The sequence below is a fragment of the Calypte anna genome, chromosome 7 (genome assembly GCF_003957555.1).
Source record: "Calypte anna isolate BGI_N300 chromosome 7, bCalAnn1_v1.p, whole genome shotgun sequence".
Taxonomy (NCBI): Eukaryota; Metazoa; Chordata; class Aves; order Apodiformes; family Trochilidae; genus Calypte; species Calypte anna.
Window position 1 is genome coordinate 24,976,125 of NC_044253.1, and position 24,881 is coordinate 25,001,005.

Here is a 24,881-nt window from a genome sequence, read left to right on the forward strand (position 1 = left end):
GAAAAGGATTTGAAAGAGCAACAGCAATTGTGTGATATGTGAGAAGAGGAAAGTGGTCCTGGCATGCTTTAACAGAGACAGAATCATTGTATCCACCCCTCCTGCTACCTCCACCCCCAAAATCTGGAAACTTCCTGATTTGTGTTCATCAATAATTAAGAGCCCATCAGCAATACTCAGAGGGAGCTTGCATTGCACTTCTGAGCAGCCAGTTAGTAATCTATGGTGGAGAGATCCTCTTTTTCAAATCCCAGGGCTCCAGGCCATGCAACGCTAGTATTGCATTTTCAATTAGCTTCTGAGTGAATGCTTGGCATATGTAGAAATGAACTGGTACACAATTAGCTTATTGTTCCTTTCAGCTTTGTGCTGAGAGGATCTGAAGGACTGCAAAGAGAGGGGAGAGGGGAGGAAAAAAAAAAAGAAAATAGCCAAGGCAGCAGCATCTCCGTGGATGTGGAATAAGGGAGTTGCTCGGCTCCCACAGCTCCCAGTGGTAAATTGGGAGCTGCAGCTGTTGCAGAGGAGAGCTCAGCCCGGGGTGGGGAGGGCACCCGGGGAGAGGTGCAGACCCAGCCTCAGCCTTCAGGCTCTTCTCTCCTCCAACTCACCTCAGCATCACGATGGAGCCCAACAGCCCTAAAAAAATACAGTTTGCTGTGCCACTGTTTCAGAGTCAAATAGATCCCGAGGCAGCTGAGCAGGTAAGAAAGATGAGTTTCTTTTGGTATTTTGTGTGAATGGGGTAGGAATGTGGGTGAGATGTGGGGTGAGAACAGGTAAAACTTTTGGCCTAAATGCTTTTCTACCTTGCATAACTATAGATTAAATGTTCTGGAGGTTATAGCGATGTTTGGATACACCCAAAGAGGGGGGAAGATATGTCCTCTAGCCAGAATAAGGCTTCTTTACCTTGGGTAGGTTTATTCAGTATGTATTTTTTGTGCCTTTTCTATTACTGGACTTATACCCTTCACATGAATACACACTCAACAAATCAACTGAAGTATATTATTTTTACATAAAGCTAAACATGAAGCTGATATTAGGTACCTATTAGAAACACTATGCAGGAGACAGCTTATTTACCATTAATTGTAACATGAGAAAATGTGAGTTATGTTTTGCACAATACTTACCGCTGCCATTACCTCTTGTATTTCTCATGATTTCTATAGTCTTCTTTATGTCATTGTTACAGTGATTTACACATTTGAAAAATAGATATGCATAGAAATACACCTGACTTTTGTCTGCATTGTGTTTGTGCTATTTTAGGTTTTGACTAGCTCCCAAAACATACACATTCATATATATATATATATATATATATATATATCAATACAGATATTTAAGGAGGAATAGATATCTATTATTGTGACAGATACACGTAGATGCACATAAAGAAGGACTCAGAATTCCAGGAGAAAGGCTGGAAAAATAGTAATTAGGTGACCCAGTAGATTTCTCTCAGTGGAAGTCCTTCTCAACATTTGCTTCTATTTTGGGAAGTCTAGTTTTAGATGATACTAGGGGAATAATATAACCTTGACAGCTCAGGACATTAGTTATGGCATTATTCTCACCTTTAGGACAGGTGTCTGGTTTCCTGAATATTCTGATGTTGTGTCTTTTAAAAAGCAGCTGCCTTCACCAGAAAGTGATGAGTGGTGAGTGACCACTGAACAAAGAAATACTAGAAGGGTACAGGGGACAATTGCTGTAGGTCTTCATTTTGCCCATAGGTACTTCTGAGCTGCAAGATGATCATATCTTATGGTACAGACCTGCAAGGAATTCAAGCAGGATGTGTTCTGGTATTTTTCTGAAATCTGTGAGAACCATAGGATTAGGATTTCTTGGAATTCACGTGGCTTTTGAAATGCTGTATCTGCATTCATGGGCAGTCATTTTTTATGTTGTGAGTTTAATTCCAAGTGCTATACAGTTTCAGTGGGTGTGTGTGATGAAATTACAGTAGTAAATGCTGCTGGCGGCTGCAGTTATTCTAATCTGGAATAAACTCATTACTTTGATAGTCTAATTTTCCATTTACACTTCTGAAAGCAAAATTTAAACCCAGCTAAATACAGATGTTGGGTCCCCAGCTGAGAAAGAATGAACAGACTGACTTTGACATTTTGTGGCAGAATGGTTGGTACCTTAAATATTCTTGCTCTCTCTCTTAAGATCAATGTATTTTGAATGGCCTGGAGGCTTCAGTGGGGTAACACAAAGCTTTCAGCTCCAATGTGTGCATTATACGAGGGTAGTCCAATATCATGTAGTGCAACCAGTGTTAATGGAACACAAATGCTTAATCAAATAGACTCTGAATAAGAATTGCATAGAATTCAGGAACATATATGGATATGTAAAGACTGATTTTGTGGCACTCTTTGAAAATACTGTTTTAAAAGTCTTACATATTGTTTTTGTATAGTTAAAGAGCACTAGTAACACCTCTGACCACAGTTTAGAAATACCATAAAATCATTGGAAGACATACATGCAATATCAGCTCTCAAGTGCACTTACAAAATATTAACAATTACTTTTGAGAGCTGGGACAGCACAAGATATTTGCACACATGTGCTCACATGCTACAGTAATTTTCCTGAAGCAAAGCTAAATGCCAGTATTTTAAGATATGACAGATACAGATCAGCAATACATGTCCAAAAATTTACTCAAGATAATAGCAAATCCTAAAGGTATTTTGGAAATCTCTCCCCCATGCCTCTGCTTACCATTTACAAGCAGCAACATGACCCTTATCACTGTCGGACTAGACAGGTTGTCATTAAGACAGTGATGTGCTGCTGTTTAAATGTTTTCTTCTTTTACCTTTGCCTGGTGTATACTCTAGGAGTGCACCAGATGGATTTTTTGCTTTGCTGTGGGTGAGGGGCAGTTGGAGGACCCCAGTGACTCCTTGCTTTATGCATGTTACAGATCAGGAAACGAAGGCCTACACCAGCATCTCTTGTCATCATGAATGAACACGTGCCCCCAGGTAAGAGCCAACATACCTTCTAGAGCACTGAGCTTGTATGCACAGGATTGTCTGCAAATTTGTTTTAATAACCACATGGTTTTAAAAATCCAGCTTGAATTTCATGGCACTATTTATCAGATAATGGATCTTAGAACACTTTGGAGTAAACCACATGAATATATGTAACTCTTGGCCTCCAGATAATGTTAATAATTACAGGATTTTATCCTTCATGTAAATCTTTTGTTGCATGTACAAGCAGAATATGACTCTCATCCAGTACTTCCATCCACAAACCTTTTTTTTCCCTGGGTGAATGTTTTAGAGGTCCATGAAGTATTGTTTTTCTGATCTCTCGAGATATCAGGGTGGCTCCAGGACTAGTTCAACAAAATGAATTTCTTCTGCAAAACAGGTTTTTTTCTGATAAAACATGGAATGTCTGTTTTACATTATTCCTTTTCAATTGTGACTACCATTATTTTCACCAAAAGTCTTCCCAGTAGATTTTCTGTGGGATGGGACAACTTGCAGTTGCAATATACTTCATCACATAAAAAGGGCTCTGTAATAAGCTGTTTATGGAGTATTATAAGCATCAAAGCTCAGAAAAAATGGATTGCAGGAAAAAGTCCTTGAAACATAGTCCCTTTGAAACACACTATCTTCTTTATATCAAACTTTTCTTTTACATCATAGTCTGCAATATTTTTTTCCTGCCTTGTCTCTTCATCATCCATATCCTTTTTTAAAAGCAGTTCAGGATTTTTTTTGACTGATGTGTCAGGTCTTGTCACTTTAGGTCATTACGCTGGCACCTCAGTAAAACTGAACCACCTCCACCAGGCTTTCCACTTAGGGCACTGTGCTGAGGATCTCCACTTCTGATTAACATTATCAGTAGCTGAAGCTCCTCAGAAAGTGCAGAAAAAGTATTTAGAGGGCCTTGGTCTTGAGGTTGAGATCATTGCAGCACAGCACAGAGATTAGGGAAGTTACAGGGAGGTTATTGTAGCATCATAGCATACTTAGGGTTGGATGGGGACTTTAAAGATCATCAAGATCCAAGCTCTCTGCATGAGCAGGGACACCTCTATTAGACCAGGTTGCTCAAGGCCTCAGTGGGTAAATTATTTTGACACAGAGTGCCCCATGAGTTTGCTGCAGGTCTGACACCAACCCCACTTAGGAGAGCAGCTTTCTGGGCTGAATCTCAGGCAGTTCAGCTTTCAGTAATGATGTATGAAAAATCTGACTTAGGCCAACTTTTCTTACCTTAATGAGATCTACAGTGTCTGTGTTGCTAGGACTTAATATAAAGCAAATTCACCTTGACTCTTAAGCTCTTTTGCAATTCACTATGTACACTTTGTACTGTCGTATTTCCTTTTATAAACAGATACTTGGTACAGTACCAAATCAAAACCAAACAGAGAATAAGAACTTTTAATTTACAGGTAATTTTACTGTAAACAAGGTGTGCATGTCTGTTATCTCCTTTCCTACAATGTTCGTAATAGATCTTTAAATACAGATTTTTTATTATGAGTCAGGGTTGCTGCAAGTGTCAGCTTCCTTATCAGCCCAAGAGCTTCCATATGCACCTTCTTCACTTATTATATTTATTAATTTAGATACTACCCTCTCTTAATATATACTGGGAACTAATATAAATGAAGGTAATCTTGGTTAAATTATAATCTTTTTTGGTTTTCCATAAAGTCAGATAAAATAAAAACTTTAAAAGCACCTTAATTGTTTTGCATCCCAACATGTGATTTATGCATGAGCCTGCATGTGTGCAGTTCCATCTGGCGTGCTTGGTACAGGCAGCTCTTTTGAATAGGGTATGAACGTGTAGCTGTGTAAACCCACTGAATACAAGGACTGCAAAGACAGTTTGAAAAGGCAGACAATAGCTTTGCATTTAAAAGTATAAATAGCCAAAAGTTTCTTATGGGCTTGATCTTGCAAGTGTTGTGCAGTTTGTGAAACTACTGTATAACTTTAACTTTCAGAGGGGTCAGCTGAGTTCCAGGGGCTCTTGACATCCTGCTGATTAGACTCCATAGGTGGGTTCTTACTGGATTTTGAATAGAGTTTAGTGGGATGCTGAGCTACCACTTGTCTCTGAAAATGTTGAGTTCACCACTATATATGTTTACAGTGAATAATATAATAATTGTAAGGATGTGAACTTGAAACTACAGCAGGTTGCCTTAGAAGCATGATTCTCAAGGTCAACAGGGAAACTGAGCAGCAGAGAATTTAAGTGATACTATCAAAGCCACCTATTAAATTAGAGTTGGGCTAAACCAGAATCCTGTCTCGTGAATTTTACCCAGTGGAATATTCGAATTCCCTCATTAGGAACAGTTAGTGAAGGATGTGCTTCCAGAGGCTTGTAATGTGTGTCCTAATGCAGTTCTAAATGTTTGGATGCCCCTGCATAACTCAAGTTATCTAATCTACTTCTATTTTGAAAAGAATGACAGCCTTTTTCAGAGAATCAGACTTTTCTATATCTTTCTGTTGCAACAGCTTCTGATTGCAACAGTAAAAAAACAAAACAAAACAAAACAACCACGTCATTTTTGTGGTATTCTGGTGTCCTGGTTGCAGACCTATCTGGAAACCAGAAGGCAGTAAAATGTGTTTGGACATTCCAGAACTTCATAATAAATTCAGTTTGAGTTATGTAGTACAAAGATCTAAAATAGTTATTTTCTTCTAAGCCTTCTCATCTGTTCTTGATGTCTGCTACAGCTTTGACAGGAATCTGTCTGCACTGATTGAGTTCATGTCTATTGTGCTTATAAAGTGCAGATCTTCTAAGGCTAAGTAATGACAGCTACTCAAAAACTGTAAGAAGAGTCTGCTTGGATGCCTTGCTCCCAAGGAGACAATAGGGGCTAGATCATACTAAATGTTTTAAAGGCAGGAGATAGATGTGACTGTAAGAGCTAATATTCACCTTTAGCACGATTGACTGATGCTTTTTGTTCTGTTGACTCTGGTTGGCATCATATCTAATTGTAATCAAGGCCAAGATAAGAGAAATCTGAATTAGAGCAGATAGTGCAGACTTGTGAAGCCTGCAATGAATAAACTCTTAACTCTTTCTGTAAGTACTCTGGAAAGTGCTCTATGATGGGTTATGTCACAGATGAGCAGAGAAGCTGACACTAGAAAACTGAGACTAAGGTTATGAAGTTAACTCTGTTGTGCTTCAGTTGCCATCAGTGGAGTTACATTTTGTGAGCATCTCTTGTTTGATTTCATAATATCTAATCAGTTTTATTTTTATTTGGAATTAGAATCTTTTACTATCTGTGAAAGAAAAAACAAGTATTAGGGGTCAGAACTACAAAAACATGTAGCATCTCATCCTGTACAGGATGCCTGGATGTCAGCCCCAGTAACCCAACACTCCTGCCATAGCAACAGTTGCTCCATATCCGTACTTTCAAAAAGGAACATAAGTATATGTGTTAAAGATAGCTAAAGTGTTAAAGATACACATAACTATTAAGCTGCTCAAGAACTTAATCCAAAAATTGCTAAAGCTCTCTTATCTCCTCTTTCTCTTGCAATATTGCTGGAGCCACCAGAAGCTGAAGTCACCATTATTCTCACATCCTCCTGTCTCCTTCCCAAGCACAGCAGAAAAAAAAATATGAAAATCAATTATTTTTATCTGAAATACAAGTCTAATCATGCTTTAAACTTGCTGAACATCATACTACTTCAGCTCAAGAAAATTCTGGCGGCAGCTCAGAGAAGTGATGGTTCAAGTAGAAAAACATGTCAGACCACAGCTCAGGCTTAATGCCATTAGGGTTCACTTTGATCAGAAGACAGTGCCAGGATGGCCTGGCTTTGTCACACAGCCAACAGAAAATCAAACAATCTGGCTGGCAAAGGCTGTTCAGCTTGTGTCAAAGTGTTCAGTATTCTTGAAGGATTGCAATATGAGTAAACATTGGGATAAGTCTGCGTTTCAGAACTTTCTGTGCACTTGCTGTTTCCAGATCTGCTTTCTACTCAGTTGTATGGTTTTGCTTCTTCGTAATGTAAATGTGTTTGGAAAATAAGACAAAAAATAGCAATGTGTTTTGATAATTTTTCTCCAGAGCTGACTTGTACTATTGCACAAATCTCATTTCACAACAGAAAGGGTACATCAGCACTGCAAAAGCAATATAAAACATATAGTCCATGTACAGTTCCATACATCTGAGTTTTCTGAAGGCTGGAAATCATAACTTGAAGATTAGCAAACTGTCCCTGTCACCAGGCAAGGAACTCACTTACAGCTTGTCTTTGGACATTAACAGTCTCGTTGCCAGCTGATTTTTCATGGTCCTGGCAGAGATTCATGCCTTTCAGTTTGCTAGCAATTTCCCAGAGGTCTGCTGAGGTTCCTAAATATTTAGTGCAGTAGCAAACACAGATGGGCACTAGGAGGAAAAACTATCCTTACCTCTGTGGCAGTCCCACAACAACCCAAAGTATATGAGGTTTTACACAGTAAATTGATTCTAGACACACACAGAGTTTTCCTATGCAGTAGATCTCATTACCACATACAGATGTGCTTTTCTGATGATGCAAACTGTACCAGCATCACATCTTTGAGGGGGTAAATGCTATATACTCAACTCAACTTCAACATTTGTGACTAGTATTTGTTAAGTTATGCTTCTGGGTGGATGAATGTGGATGTTTTATGTTTAATGGTCACGGTTTTTTTGTCAAGACAAAATTAACTGGAATTTAAAAAGACTTACTAGGTAGGAGGCAGCTATATCTGGGCATTGTGAAGCAGTCACAGAATCACAGAATCACAGAATCACAGAATCACAGAATCCTAGGGGTTGGAAGGGACCTTGAAAGATCATCTAGTCCAACCCCCCCTGCCAGAGCAGGGCCACCTAGAGTACATCACATAGGAACGTGTCCAGACGGGTTTTGAATGTCTCCAGTGAAGGAGACTCCACGACCCCCCTGGGCAGCCTGTTCCAGGGCTCTGTCACCCTTACAGTAAAAAAATTTTTTCGAATATTCAACTTGAACCTCCTGTGCTCCAATTTACACCCATTACCCCTTGTCCTATCACTGGTCACTACTGAGAAAAGCCTAACTCCATCTCCCTGACACTCACCCCTTACATATTTGAAAACATTGATGAGGTCACCCCTCAGTCTCCTTTTCTCCAAACTAAAGAGACCCAGCTCAGGCAGAAGCCTTGCTGAAGCTCAGCTCAGCAGAGAACTCTTGGTCTCACAGCTCATGAAAACTGATATGTTTTTCAAAAGCTTGAGGACATGCTGCTTGCTTTGGTTGAGGAAGTAGAAAGTGAGTAAGCCAAATAGCAGCTGTTGCCGATTGCAAATTTAAGCTTCTAATGTCTAATAAAGCATTTATAAAATCAGTACACTAATAAAAAATGTCATTACCTTTTTTTTTTTTTTTTTGTCAGAATACTTGGCCTTTCTGTATGCTAAATGTGGAGGTCATTTAAATGACCTTTCTGTTTTTATTTCAGTCTAGGGGTTCATGGAGCTGTGGTAATAAGCAATAAAGAGTATTTGTGTCCCCTCTCAGCACAGAATGGGTACAGCTCAGTGTGTGTTGCCAGTGGCACCAGGATGCTCAGGGAATCTGTTGGTCAGGAAGCTAGGATTGCTTTAGGCCTGTGCTGTAAAGTACTATCTGATGCAACCAAACAATGAAATATGTAAAACAAACATTTAAGACCTGACAGGTGATTGACATTACAGAACAGAGACAAAAATGCTTGTGCTTGAAAATACTTTGGTGTTTGGAGGCTGATGGGTAACTACAAATGTTCAGTGACAAACTTCATCCCTTTTTCTTACCTATATACATTATGCTCAGGTGTTCTTTTATTTGGGTATTTTGAATTTAGTCTGTAGCTCAGGCTCACAGAAGCCCCTGGCACAAGCCACAGCATAACTGCTTCACACATATGCAGTGTGAGTAAAGACTCCATGATCTGATCCATGAAAATAAAAAGAGAAGTTTAGGGACTTTAAGAAAAAAATGAAAGGCATGAAAAAAGACAGGAAATTCTGCTTGAGCTGTTTTTAGTGCAGCCAGAAGTGACAGCTCATGGGGTCCCAGCAAAAGGAATAAATAAAAAAAAAAAAAAAAGAAAGATGCTAAGGAAAGCTTTATGAAAATGTTTCAATTTCATGAGAGGGTGAAGGTTTTATATGCCATTGCCATCACCTCCCAAAGAGCTGTTGTGCTTCCCACAGCACAGTAAAGATGGTGAGCTGGAGGACAAGGCTTGAGTTGGTTGGCATAGACTGGGCACTGCTGTGCCTAAACCAAACCTAAGCCACAAGATGCATTTTCACTGCTCTTTAAGGCCATGGCCATATCAGTTCACGAATATGAAAACTCCCTGGAAATGTTTTAGTCGTTGTGTGAGACATAGTGGGAAATAATAGAAAATGTGTTCCTACTGTCTGGAGAGTCTGGGCTGTCCCTTCAGTCAGTAAGGAACACTTGAATGAGGAGAAGAGTCTGACAGCTATCAAGAGGTCAGACCAAAAAGCTGTTGTTTTCTGGTCAAAATTAACTTATTTTACATAATTGTTCATATTTATTTTAATCCATCTTCTTCTTCAGTGCTTAATGACAATTGCATGGGTACATTTTATGTGACACATAGCACCTATGAACTTAGTTGCTTCTACTGACTGTAGTCTAGTTGGCTGGAGTGAGTGCATTTACTCACAATAAGAAGGAGTCTGTCTTGCTCACTGCCTGCCCTTGGTGAGAAAGGGGGAAAACACCACCTGAGAAAGCTCTGGTCTGTGGCAAGACCTGGGCCAGCATGGTAGACTGGAGATGGAGGTTGGATATTCATAACCAGGACTTGGATTTCTGATCTAAATCAGAGAAGGGGTGCAACTGAGAGGCTATAAAGCAAAAACCAACCAACCAACCAAAAAAACTCCAAATCAAACCTGTTTACTTGCTCCTGGTTTGAGTAGAATTGCATGTATCCATTTCTCTTGTTCCAGTTTTAAATCCACAATATGTGAATTGATATACTTTTTATTTATCAGCGAGCCCCTAATGTGCACTTTGTTCCTCCTGCTCCTTGCCTCCTGTCAGTTTTGTGTGGGAAGGGTCAATGCCCATGGACCTATTTGAAAGCAAAGGAGGTATTTTTAGAGTTGGACCTTGTACTCTTCATCTGTTTTCCGTGTTCATTATCCAGCAGCACCATAGAAACAGCCTTCTTCCACCGCAGGAGATTATTTGCAAATAATTTTAAATATCTATGGCTTCATGTTACAGATCTCCAGCTGCTTGATTATTTAGCATCAGGACTGATAAGCTTTCAGACTGTTTGCCTGTGTTATCACCTTTGTGTGTGTGAACATGCCAGAGAGGTGTGTCTTGGGCAGAGAACAGCTCTTTAACCCACTGAGGATGTTAGCTGGGCAGCTGCTAACTCTGCTGCATTCATAAGGCTTCATATTTCACTAGAGGAACTCAAACAGATTTGCACTGTGCCAAATAATTGTACAGCTCACACAGTTTGTTTAGGTGAGAGCTCTGAGTCGATGGTGAGCCTTTCTATTTAAAAAATTGCCTGGGTGTAATTAATTACTACTCATAGTCGAAGTACTTAAGCTGTATGTATTACAGCTGTATGCATATACAATTTTGGAGTTAGTTTTGATCAAAATGGGTCTGGTCTGGCCTGGAGCAAACATATTTTGAATTTTAAATGTTTTTTGTTGAATGGTAAAAAATTTTAGACTATAATTGAAATTAAGTCCATTTGGATATCATTAAGACAAAATATTTCGAATAAGAATGTCATGGGGTTTTTTTGTGATTATGTTTAAAGTATACCTCAATAATGCACTAATACTGATTTTTTTTTTCCCATCAGGTCATAAACTAAAATCCATTAATAAATGTATCAGCATTGCTGAGGGGAAAAAAAAAAAAACCAAAAACAAACCACAACACAGGGTTTGTCTGAGCTCTCCTATTTAGTACTTAATGCAGCACTCATTTACCATGGTGACGTGTGTGGAATAAATAGATAATGCAGACAGATGAGAGAGATTCCAGCTTTTAGCTCTAACCTCATTATGTTCAGAATACTGTGGAGGGGTTGCACTTAAAGCATCAATCAAGATAGCCCCATTTATTGAGCTTTCAGAGACCAGGTTTAACTCTATATGGAGTGGCTGCAATTAAAGCCTCTCTTCAAAATATGCTGAAAGTGGGAGTTTCCTGAATCTGGACCAAAAGTTAGCAGAGACAGATAGCAAAATGAAGCTACAAATCATGAAGGCTTTTTGCCAACTAAATGAGGCTGGACTGTGGAAATTCAGGGAGAGTGCAGAGGAATGTAGAGTTTAGCTTTACTTTCCTCTGAATCTGTCACCAGCTGGTGGAGACAAGGTCAGCTGGACCAACCAGGTCTCTTTTTACAGTTGTCTAAGGCATTCTAGGGTAGAATTAAATTATATGTCTAATGGAAGGAGCTCTGTTTTCTCCTTTTCCCCCTCAAAATCCTATTCATGTCTCTGTATTTCAAGTCATCACTTCTAGTGTGTTTCTTAAATGGCTTTACTGGGGGATTGAGATAATGTATTAGGAGAATGATGCACAGTTATGTGCTCTCTCTTTGTTCATGTTTTCCATGAGATACCTGGGATGCTGAAGTACCACAGGATTAATGTCTTGGCATTATTCATTGTGTGGAACCAAAAAGCACTTACAGAGTTAGCAGTGTTAAGTAGACAAACGTTCATTTTAAAGGCTGTGTTTTTAATCTAAGGCCATGTCCTTCATTCTGATGAGACCAGCAGGGAAGAGTCAAGCAGGACAGAACAATGCTTGAGCAAGGCAGATGGGAAGCTCAATAAATCAGTGAGCTCTATTTAATCCTACAGTACAGCTCATCCTGGTACCAAGACATCCCATACCCTAAACATTTCAGCACTGAGCCTCTACTGCTCAGAAAAGAGTCTTATATTGCCAGTATTTTCTTCACATCTTTCTGAAGCTCCCTGCCATGGCTGCTCCCAGACTGTGGTACAAGGCTAGGAAGATCTGGATGAGCTTTTTCTGCTCACTCTCTGACCACCACCCACTAGTACTGGGACCAGCCATCACATAGCTGCAGCACTTGCTCCACCTTCTCTCTGTTACATTAGGATCTGCAAGACAGCAGATTTAACCCATAAATCCAGCTGGTCTGATTGAAACATGTTTGTATCACTAAGTGCAGTTTTATAACCTTCTCTCTTTAAAGAGGAATTTGTGTAGAATTGAGTGACTGGAAGAGGGTCTGGGAGAACAAATCCAATAGAATTTTTGATTCAAATCACCACCAGGTTTTTGCTCTCTGGTTTTGAAATAGCATAAAAAGACAGTAGGGCTGTAATTGTTTAGAAATGTGCTTTCAAGCCTCCTAAAATGGTGATGCTAGGCCATGACTGAGGCCTCAATGTGTGCAGCATGTCCCATGGGAGGGTGTGGGACTACTGCTCATTCCATTGGAGTCACAGTGATGTGACAGTAGAGGTGGAGACACATAAAACAAAAACTCTGTCTCTGGTAGGTAGTGAGGTTGGTTGAAATTCTGAAAAATGCTTTCAGAAATTAGAGTTCACTTAGTCTGAGTTAATGATTACCCTGTGTTTTCCATTCCATTTACTTGTGCTGATGGTAGGAATGAGATTGTGGAACCTCCCTTTCCTGACTGTTTGAAAACTTAGAAAATCAAACATTGAATTTACAAAGCTGGTATTTGCATCTTCTTTTTGTACAAAGGGATTGTAAACTCCAGGAAATATTTTTACTAGTAGGTCTCATGATTCATGCATAAGACAATATATATATTTGAAGAGCATTATGTGTGTGCATTCTAACCACAAGCAAGCCATGAGCAGCTGACCAGGACTAGCTTTAGGGCACATTCCCACTGAAATACTTGAGATATTATTCCAAAAGAAAGGCAACTGTAAAGACAGCAATAATCATCACTGGCTAAGGAATAGCTTTATTGTTTTGTATGTATTTTCTTCTCTCCTTGCAAATGTCACTTTCCAGAGTGTACAGTACATAACATTTAGCTATATTTTTAAAAATGTTTTTATGAGCTTTTGCTAAGAAATCTTTCACCATTTTATTTTTGCTTGCTGCTGGTTTTTATTTTAGAGCCTAGGCTATTACATCTCACAACTGAGGAAGGAACTGCTTGCAGTGATAGTTGTAACCAATAGATTGTGGTTGGTGGGTCAATTCTGAGCCCTTTTCAATCAGAATTGATTCCTGTATATGAAGCTTTTAAGAAATTCTTTAAATGTATATCAGAGGAAGAGCTAGTATTTTATTTCTGGTAACCATGGAGTTTTCTTCATCATCTTCTTTTTCCTCAAGTGTATTTAGATCTTCAGCCCATTCAATATGTCATTTAAACATAGACTGAACACAAAACAAGCAAGCCCCTGGAAAGTAACACATTTCTACTACTATTTAGTGTTATTGATGAATTCTCAAGTTTGGTAAGGCTTTTCACAAATTAGGGCACTGTTATGCCTGTTGGAGTCAATGGGCAAAATAATTGCAAGTTGTTTGAGAAGATTTTTTGTATGCTCTCTGGTAACCTTTGGTAAAACTTAGCCTATACTTGCAAATGTTTAGTAGTCTGGCAGTATGTTTTGCTTGGGCAGCTTCATTTCAGAGGGACCTTTCTGCTCTCTGAACCTGTTTCTGTGAGTGTCTGCAGGCTGTCCCTATGCAGCTCTGGGCCTCTTCTAACCTTTCAAATGCTCTCTCTGTCCCCACTGCCCTCCCGTTTTCTTCATGTAACTTTTCTTTTACTGCCAGGTTTATAGCCAGGTGGAGTTATGCTGACTTGTGTATATAGCAAATTCCTCTTTTCTCTATGCTGTTATTAATGCTTCCTATATAAATCTTGCTGTTAGTGTTCCCTAAAGGGCCAGGTGGTGATGTAGATGCCAGTTAGGGTATGAAATGCAGCAGAACTGTGATGTATGCTCTCTCTTGTCACCACATGGCTGAGGAGGGGAGCAGACCCTCCAGCTACATTTACTGAAGCAGCTGGACACTGAAGTTTAATGAGATACTTTTGCAAAGTGAAGATTTTCAGAAATATATTCATGCTAGGAGGGCTTACCAGGATATTTTTTTTTTTTTTTTTTTTTGTAATTAAATGTAATTACTTGACTCACAGTCAAGTTTTCAGTGATAGATATGGGAAAAACCAACCAAACAAACAAAACAACAACAACAAAAACCCAGTAAGCAAAACAATTAACTACATAAGCATTTTCATTTTTGCTTTTTTGGACTTTTTTTACTTTTCTTACCTCAGTGGTTTAGTAAAAAGCAATGAGATGCTAGCTGACCTGACAATGTGTATTTAGAATTCTGGCAAAAGCAGAGCATGAAACATTTTTTAGTCTAGCTTTGTCTTCTGGATGAAAAGTAGCTTTGATAGCAGAAAAAACTAAATAACATTATATCACTTAATTTCTAAATTAGATATCAATGAGCTTGTTTTACAAATACCAATGGCAAGTACAAACAGTGGTGATCAAACCACAGAGACACAAGGTGGTAGATTTTAAAATACCCCTATTTTACTGATGAAGAAATGGAAATGTGAAATGACAGAAACCAAACTTTCAGAAAAATTCAGGTTTGTCTGCCATTAGGTGTCAAGAGAATGAAGAATTCCATGGACAATAAAATGTTTCTTTTCTTAGTTTGCAAGATTGTGTGGATCTGTGCCATTTAAAAGCAAGTTTTTATGGATGTGACCTGGCTTGGTGCCCAATTAGCACACAGCAAGGCAGGAGGAGGTCTCTGCTGCCCACTGCCCAAGCACAGAAGCATCACCCAGCCAGGCAGCAGGACCAGAACCATCCTTCTCCTCACAACAGGAGATGGCTGAGTGAAGCCAGAGTCAAAGCCAGGAACCTTCGTTTCCTTCCAGCTGTTGTCATTGAGCACGTTGATCAGCAGTCAGCAATTGCTTCATTTCTTTCACATTTTTTTGAGAGAGAAAGCTTTGCTCAGGGACATGGTGTTTGGCTATCGAGGCATTTAATCAGAACTAAGAAATTAAACTGGCTGTACTATTTCATAGCGGTAGCTTAATCTGATTTGTCTCTAAGTTGAGCCATCCTGTGATAAAGTTTGCATGTGAAGGGTTGAACTGATTCATCTGTTCATCTACTTTCATCTCTTCAATGGCACCTTTTAAACAGAGGTGGGGACAGGACTATAAAAAGACTCCAGACTGACAAGGACTTTGTGCCTTTAAAGTATCTTATCTGACTCATTTCTTCCAGATTCAAACCATTCTTGTTTAAATCATTCATTAACTAAAACCTGTTACAGGCATGTAGCTCATGGACTTTCCATAGAATCATACAATTACAGAAAGTTAGAGTTTGGAAGGGATCTCAAAAGATCATCAAGTCCAACCCCCTCTGCGAGAGCGGGGTGACCTACAGGAGGTCACACAGGAACATATCCAGGTATTGAATGTCTCCAGGGAAGGAGATTCCACAACCTCCCTGGGCAGCCTGTGCCAGTGCTCTGCTACCCTCACAGTGAAAAAATTCTCCCTAATATTTATATGGAAGCACCTATGCTCCAGTCTGCACCCATTACGCCTTGTCCTATTATTAGTCACCCACCTTCTCCTGGCACTCTCCCCTTACATATTTATATACATGGATGTCCAGCCTCATTAACTGATCCTTAACCCAGTCCTCATCAACCAAGACAAACTCATCCTTTATCCTGACTTCCTCAGTGGCCTTAGGGGCCTGGAGCTCCTGAGAACATCCTCCAGCAGTATTTCCACTCTCTGAGCTATTAAAGACCATTGTCTTTATTATTTTAAGTGAAAACTTAGACACTGTGACAAAACCTAGTGAAATCCAAAGTCCTGTCATTTCCCTGTGATTCCTATCTGAAAATTCTCAGCTTTGTTTCACTAAGGATATTTCCAATATCTCTACAGGAAGCCTTCTCCAAAATTTTACCAGTCTCTTCCTAAGTTTCTTTTGTGTAAAAGCTGGACTCTCTGACCTATTATTCTGTTCCCTCAGTGCCTGACTGAATCCTACAGAAAAGGTTTTTATTTGCTCTTGCCAAGGGGAAAGAAAGCAGGGTACTTAGATGGGTGAAATAAACCTTTGCTAGATGGCTCCCCTGCAGAGCCCATGGGTGAGACCAGAAGCCAAGTCTTTTAAAATGGGTCACCTCTTGCCCTGCATAGGCTGCTCCAAGTGCATTCAAATTATCCAGTTAGAGAAGAGAGGCAGATGAATTTTGATCTTACTGCAAAACAACCATAAGGCTTCCCCCAGCATGGTCATGCCACTTCCACAACAGTGGAGATTCACAGAAAAAGTGATTAGCAATGTCAAGTAGTTGTCATGCTGGCTATATCCAGCATCCTGCCACTCAGTTAATTTCATATAATGAAATCACCTCCTATAATGACACCCTTGGGCAGCTCAGCTTATCACATCACCTTGGTTGGGTGCATGTGCTAATAAGCATTCAAAAATTCTCTGCTAAAAAGAGCATATGGGACACAAATCCCACGGTGTTTCTTCCTCCATATTTTAGCAATATATCCTGGCCAAATCTTGCAGGTTTCTCCACGAGTGGGTGAGATTTTTGCCCTGGGTGAAGACTGCAGCTTACAGCTGTAATGTTGATATGGGCTCTGTGCAGGTAGATGGACTTTCAGAACCCTCCCTCCTTAAAGAAATAAGACTTCATTTCAGAAAGTCTGTAGACATATCTGGACTGATGGAAATATCCTTAAGACTGAACCTGTAATTGATGAACATGAAGTATTTCCCTTCTTGAGGACACTGACTAAAGCATGAAACCCTGATTATTTTTCCAGGTGCTACAGTCTAAGGTAAGAGTCACAATAGCCTCAGATATTATTTACCCAGAACAGGTGGAATGTCCTCAACTGCTTTTTATCTCTGCACAGATGAAAAAGATAGTCTAAGCCTAGATTCAAGCTTATCTTTATGTACCTTGATTTTCTAATGACTTAGGTACGTGCAAATCTGTTCTCAAGTCCTCATGTAATTTCTATCATAACACTTCAAAACAAAACCACAAAAACTGTCAAGACATTAGTTGAGTAATTAGATTCCTGTTAGCTAATTAGAGCAGCTAAGAATAAGTTAAACTGGAAAAATTATGTATGTTCAGATTTGGAATATAATACAGCTGTATTTAATCTGGTGAAGTTTAGAGTTTCAGGAAGGAATGGGACATTGCTTGCTTTTCATTGTTCTCTGCTAAAAGTTCCTGATTTATTAAAATTTCAACCTCCAAACTAAATCCAGGATCCTGAGCTAAAAAAAAAATTCCCATGTTGAATCGTTAAGTACAAGTCTATTTGGTATATGACTAAAAATAAAGATTTTAAGCACATAAGCAATCACCCACTTAGGCAGCCTAACTTCCTACCCAAAGTGCATTACAAAGGAAAACAGACACTGTTATACTTAAAATAGGAACTGCTACAGTTATTTACAGGTGGGGAAGTCAAGGAAGAAATTAGTCACCTCACCAAAGTTAATGCAAATGTCAATGCCAGGAACTGGCCTCCTGATTGTCCTGTCTAATTCTGTATCAATGAGACCATACTTTAATCAGGACAGTTTTCAATCACCCTTTTTATCCTTGTATAAAGTATAAGTTATTTGAATGTCTTTCATAAACACTGAAAAATTCAGTCAGTTAATGTTTGTAAGATGCATAAATACAAGAGCAAAAAATATGATAGAAAATGCAATCACTCTGCCTGGACTGGCTCTTCCCTCACACACAGCATACCACAAGCAGCCAATACCTAAAGAATAAGTTAGCTAAAGTGATATTACATAGACCTAGTTCTTCCACAGACCTACATTTCCAGACCTTCCACATCTCAGTGGAAATTGCAGTGGTATCTGCAAGTGGAAAATTTTAGAAGGGATGTTGGTACAGTCAGTGATTGATGTCTCTGTACTTAATGGCATTTTATTTTAGAGATCCAAACTGCTGTGCATCCAAGGTTCTATGTCAAATATTTGGGAAATCATAATCAGAAGACAGCCACTTTCTGGCCATTAACTGGATCAAGAGAACAGTATAAACATAATTTAATCTTGTGCACAAACTAAGGGCAATGATTAGGAAGATCCTTGACCCTTTTCACTCTGTATAATTTTACTTAAGTGTTTAGAGGGGTTCTCAGAGACACTTATTTTCACTAGAAATCTCTAGTATGGACCATTTCTGCCATGCCTATAGTCCAAAGCAAAAGAAGGAAACAAAACCAAGCAGTGACAAGAAGTATTCTGCAATCATTTCAGGCAATACACCAGTAATGTCATGAAGCTTTTAAGATGAAAAATTAGACTTTGTTAAGTTTGGTTTCCTAATTTCACATATTACTGCTAGGTGCTCTTCAGTACTGGTATAGGTTGTTAATAACTGAGGTTAGGTCCTTACTGACCATCATTTGGGTGCAGTAGAGCCCTTTGTGAGTTTGCTGCACACTATTTGGCAACCCAGCTTTTTAGAGCAGATGAAGAAGTGCAGTCCCAGAGCAAAGATGCCACATATGCTGAGCACAGAGCCCTGCTGCAAGCCTGGCCAAAGAATCTCCTGCTATAGGCATTCCATCACTTGCTGTTAATTCGGGGACAAAAAGTGGGAGCTAGGTACATTAGAGGTAGTGCTTATGTCTGAATGCTCATCAGAGCCTCCAGTTTTCTGAGACACACAATAGAGAAAGAAAAGTCAGAAGGGTAATTTATTTACAATAGTGCTGTAGGGCTCAGGGCAGAGCCATAAGAGCTGGGAAATGCTTGGTTTACTAACTTATCTCTTTCTGTATTTTTTCCTCTGCTAGAAAAAGATGAGAAGAGAACAAACATCCTGCAGGCAGAGGTAAGTGAAAGATCTTTTAAAAACATATTTATTGGTAAAATATTGTTAAAACCCCTTTGAAAGCTCATCCTAGTTGATGGTTTTATTTACATTGTCACACTATCAACACAACCTTGTGAGGCCCAACACTTTCAAACCAGGGCTGTGTAAACCTCTGTTGCATCTCTGCCCATCTCTCCTTCCCTCCTGCAGCAGGGGACTGGGAAAAAGAGGTTTTCCCTCTTGCTGCCATACCCAGGGAAATCAGATCAAATCTGGCTTGAGGTCACTCTGCCAGGTCACTTTGGGTCTGCAGATCTACAATAGTCTGGAGGTCTACAAAAGAATCTCAAACTCCTCTCTTTTCTTCCCATGCCAAGCCCACAGCAAGCAGCACATTGATGTTGTTTGCCAAAGAGTTAACAGTTGACTCCTCCAGTCCCACGTTTTAACCTCCTCTTGCACAGCTGCTGCAATTCCCTGATTGCTTTCTCCTCCACCCTTTGCTCAGAGAAGCAGGCTGTGCTTTAAATAGCAGTAGGAGGTATTGATTGCTTCAAATTTGGACTCAGATACAGACTTAAAAAGATTTACAGGGGTGAACATAAAAAATCGAGCCCACAGTGTTTATAAATAGCTTTCTCTTTCAGAAGAAGACAATATTTTATTTATAAATGTTATAATTCCATTCAATGTGATAAGGTAAGGTAATAGGATTGACCATACTTGTGTGAAAGTGGTTTTCTTAAGAGTTGATTAAAATTCACATACTATAAACCAGTCAAAGTACTTAGGGAAAAAGACTTTTTTAGCAAATACTTGGAAAATGGTAACACTGTTCTGACCAAATACAATTAAAAATTGATTAGATGAGAAAAAATGAAGCTTAAGTAGACATTTTTTCAGTTTTATTAGGAATGTGGCATGGTGCTTATGTCTTCAAAAACTACCTTTATGTGTGCTCCTGTAATTTTATTACCCCTGACATATTTCATGTAGGTATAATATAGACACCAATTTAGCTGCTTTCATTTGCAGAAGTTGCTCTGTTTAGCACTGGGATGTGTTTCACTTAGGTTTTGCTAACAATACCTTGGTATAATTACACTGCTATTAGTTTGGGTGTAATTTTACAACCATTACTCTGGAATAATTTCTGTTCTGTGCCTAGATGTGATTTGGGAGCCATAGGAAGTTTAGCTATGTCTAAATATATCAGTTAAATCAGGTCCAGTTAGAAGCCAAGTGATTGGTTGCTGAATTTATTATTTTAGGAGTAATAGAATACATTGAAAAAATGCAACAGGATCTTCCATATAGGTATATACCATATGTAAAGTTTATATATTAATTTCAGTACTGTTATACCTATGCATATAATCATTTATTACACTGTAATTAATTGAAAAACTGTTTAATGTAAATCTTGCAAATATTTTAATATATATAAATATTTATTTGCCTTATGAGAATTGGTTACATAGTCTGTTAAAAGCACAACTTATATAATTGACTTTGCTATGTCATACTTTTATGCTTAACAGTAATTTTTTTACTGAAGTGTAATCTCCAGTAATTTTTGGTCTGGTTTGTCTGGGAGTCATAAAGGTTGCCTGTTAAATGCATATTCTATGTATCTAATTTTAGTTTTCCCAGCTCAGGAGCTGGCACCAGATTTATACAATATAATTTTCTTCTCAAATTTCTGTGTCTACCCTCTGAAAGCAGCAGTGGGGCAAGACCCACATCTGCCATGAACAGTAATCTCTCCCCATGCCCATCTCTTACTGCTTCTCTCTGTTTTTTGTCCCTCCCAGTCCCAGAGTGCCTCTCCCAAGCAAAGGAAGCAGAGTGTCTTCACCCCACCTGCCCTCAAAGGTACTGTGCAGGTACTGTCTCCGCTGGGCAGGGCTGGGTCCAGATCTTCTCTTCCAGAGAAGACACCACCACCACCAGCAGCACAGCTGGGAAAGGTTCATGCTTTGCAATTACTGTTTTCAGACTTTGGAAGTGGCTATCTACCTGTGGCCATTGACTTATGCTCACCACAGAATCTTGCAGGGATGGCAAATTTATTTATTTATTTAATACAAAAGCTAATTTTTTAAAAAGCCTTGGTACTTTTATTATTTTGAGATAACAGATAATTCAATCCCAAACACTGCAGATTACTCCTTGAATGCATGTTTTAGCAGTGCTGGCCCTATAGAGCTCTGTTTCTTTTTTACTCCACTCCTGTGCAAAATTCCTGTCTCTCCACACAGCTGTGGAAAGGAGAGGAGCCAAAATTGTGGATGAGATTTCTGATCATAGGAAGTGTGAAACATTTCTTGTGAAGACAAGGGGAAAGAAGAATTCTTGGTAAATGTTTAAAGGCCTTATGTGCTTTCCAGGGATGAGTATAAAAGCAGCAGGAATATTAGCTGGGGTAAGGTCTACATTTAGGCCGTGTTTCCCAAATCACTCTGAGCAGATTTTGACTGGATGGTGCTAGCAGTGGTGCAAGATCCATAGTGATCCTGTAGCACTTCAGACTGACATTTGTCAGTACAGGATTATTTCCAGACAGCACTGTCCAGGTAATGAATATCCTCAGTTTCCATTCCTTAATGACTAACACAATTTGTTACCCAGCAGAGAAGCTGGGATATCTGGTTTGTTCTGTGAGACACTGCAGCTCTCAACAGGCAATATACTGTGTCAGCCAGTCCTACATATCTCATGCTGTAGCTTCAGTTCTCTAGCACATGGCTTAGCAACAGCTAGAACATCACTCAGGTGCTGTGTGAGACATGCTATCTGCTGACCAAAACTGGCTAAAGTTTTTGAATTGATATTAGAAATAATCTTATTTTAGTCGGTTATAATAATTTGTGGAAGGAAGAAGCTTTGCATGGGTAGCAATAACATCTATTGATCTCACAGTTGTATTATTTTGCTGTTCAAGCCTAAACTAATAAGTGGGTGTATGAAGAGCTCTGTGAAACAGGTCCTTGTATCTCCTGTCAAGGACAGCAGCCTCAGTGCTACCTTTAATACCTTGCCAAGACTTGAAGAAGCACCTGTCATAGTTTGCTTCTACATCAACCACAGTCCTGGGGAACAGTAGGAAGGTAGGAAAGTGAATTAAGGCAGCTCACAACTAATCTTAAATACATTGTAAACAGAATAAAGGAGAGCACACAATGCCTCTCCTCAATACCTTAACCCAAACGATACAGTATTCTCAGCTACCCAGGTGGGCACCTAAAGATTGATAACCCTTTCTGTAAACAGGCTGGGTTGCTCTAGGTTTAACATGCTGTAACTGCTATAAATGCTATCCTTATTTAAAAATGATGAAGTAGAAAATGCATTATTCCTTCCTCTTCATTGTTATGAAAACATAAGTGTTCTTTTGTTTAGACTAAGAGGTGACAAACATAGCAACGTGAAATAAATGATGATGTAAAAACATCACAAAGAAATAGGACAGTATTAATGATTCTATTTTTATAGCAGTTTAAGATATCAATGTTCAGCAGTATTTTCAGAATAGCAACTTTAACAATTACACACTATTCCCACAGTTTAGTGTATGTTTATTCCTCAGGATGTTCAGAACATGGTCTTCAATATACAGTGAAGAATGAGATTCTGCATACTGAACCTCTTTCCTTTACACCCTTGGCTGCTCTTTGTCTTCTCTCCTTTACACCCTTGGAAACTGTAAACATAGTTAAAAAAAGCAGAGGCAACATCAGATAATAGTATATAGTTCCACGACTGTAGCATGTTTTATGAAGTATGCAAATACATGAAAATATATGAAATAAATGAAAATGCAGTAGTAGTGATGTTCTGTATGTCCCAATAAATATATAGAGATCAGCTTCTCAGTTAAAAATGGGCATATTTTTATTGGCTGTCATAGCAGTCACCCAAACTGAAAGGCAACATTATTATCTGTCAAAAGATCACCTCTAAATATTTTGGTGTCATTCCTATAGTGGTTTCCTCCAGCTCAAGGTGAATCTGCAGTTGCTGCAGCAAGCTGTAGCAAACCCATGTGTCTGAGGATCCAGTGTCACATCATGGTGCAACAGACAGGTTCTTGTTATTATCTTTGTGTGCGTACTTTGTCTCCTGCTTTTATTTTCTTGAAGAAAACCACACTGGAGTCCCCAGAGATGAAGCAAATAGCTGATTCATCTCAGAGCATTGTTCTTTTTTTACTGGAATACAGTGTGCTGGGAAAATCAATGTGAGAGCTATTGATTGAAGTGGTAATCTGGAGAGCAAATCAGATAGCAAACCAGATAACAGTTCTATGCTGTGTTCTTTTTAATATAATATTACCAAACCTAGTGAACATCAAAGAAGTTTTCCATCTTGATTTCAAAAGCATTTCTTTTTCTAGCCAGGCTTCAGTAGTATTTGATAATTCCATGCAGTTATGCAGCATGCAATGCTGGGAATCTGAAGATTGCACCAAATCAGTCCATCATATTTTCTATACATTGGGATTTACTTCTTGTCACTTTTTTTTTCTAGGTACAGCAGCACTCCTACTGAAGGATTCACCACCTCTATTTCCTCTGTTTGTGTCACCTCTTTCTTCCATTACTCTTGAGCTTTCATGTCAGAACTGAAAATTCTCTCATCCTTCTGAAACTTCCGATGGTCTAATACATCAATCTTGAATCTCCATCGCTTTAATTTTAGGCTCTTCTTCTTCAGAGGTTGGACTGAACTTTCACATGAAAACATCATAAATAACAACCAAAGAAAGGTTTAACAGTTTGCAGATTTACCAATTTTACCTAGGGCAATCTTTTCCAGGCAGTTCTCTTTCTGTAAGGCCTCTTTTTACTATTGATTAATCTGCTTTTTGTTCTGTATAACAAACCCAAGAACCCTTTTGCCCTTTTCCTCTATGTCAAAGTGGACATCCATCTTTTTTAGCACAAATATCCATCCATCCATACATCTGTCCATCCATAAATAGCATCTTTACAGATATCTCCATGATTCTGGTTGGAGGGTTACAGAAGCTGCTGGAAGTCTTGCTGGATTCTCAACATTTTTCCTGGAGAAACTCAGGAACACAGTTTCAGAGAACTCAGAAATGAGATAAAAACTTTCTCAGGCATTGATGGGTGAAGTGAAAGGCAGCTTAGACTGAATTAATCCAGGTTAAGGGTGCTTCCTTGACATCTCATTACCACTTGGAAATCTAAAAAGCACGTTTGAGTCTCAGATCTACCATTGCAACTTTCCATCCCAAGGAAAACTTTCTACTGAGGCAGGTTTCCTTTTACCTAGATAGTCACATTTCATCTCAACTTATGCTTGAAAGGACTGAGGTGACAGAATCAAGGTTTACAAAGATAAACAGAAGAGAGCAGGAGATATTCCCAAACCCATGTTGCTCCCTAGAGTTCCCAAGTTACAACATAATCTGCCAGCTATTGCTATTAATACAAGCAGCTATTTAAATGCTGTCGAGATCTCCCCCAGTGAAGGAAGTGCACATTCCCCAGTGGTTTGAGAATTTCTTTAACAGTGACTCTATTGGTGTGGGTGTGCTAGAGGTCAGGGAAACAGGAAATTTAAGCTCATCCTAGTTTGCCCTGCAGGAGGCTTTGTGTTCAGCATCAAAATCTTACTAACTTCAGCATGCATTAAAGAAAGTTTTTGCAGCTTTCTGTTCACTGGACCACCTTTGCAATTAGCTGCCATCAAATCATAATTAAAATCTTTCCCCACAGAGGTGAAAAGTATGTTTGACTGTTTTCCCTCTCAGCCTTTGGGGAAATCCATCCTGAAAATTACCCTCCATAATTTTTCTTTTACCTCCACATATTTTTCCTTGCATAGAAACAAAGGCTTCTTCTTGAGCTT

At 39.0% G+C, this 24,881-nt stretch overlaps 1 protein-coding gene across 1 annotated transcript in view; it reads left to right on the top strand.

The window, feature by feature from the left end:
* Window positions 1-454: 454 nt before the first annotated feature.
* PPP1R1C (protein phosphatase 1 regulatory inhibitor subunit 1C) overlaps window positions 455-24,881 on the top strand; it is a 47,266-nt gene continuing 22,839 nt past the window's right edge. Inside the window, 5 exon segments of the mRNA XM_008490488.2 lie at window positions 455-561; window positions 563-704; window positions 2,957-3,017; window positions 18,982-19,019; window positions 20,816-20,876. Coding sequence (XP_008488710.2) covers window positions 455-561; window positions 563-704; window positions 2,957-3,017; window positions 18,982-19,019; window positions 20,816-20,876 — 409 coding nt within the window.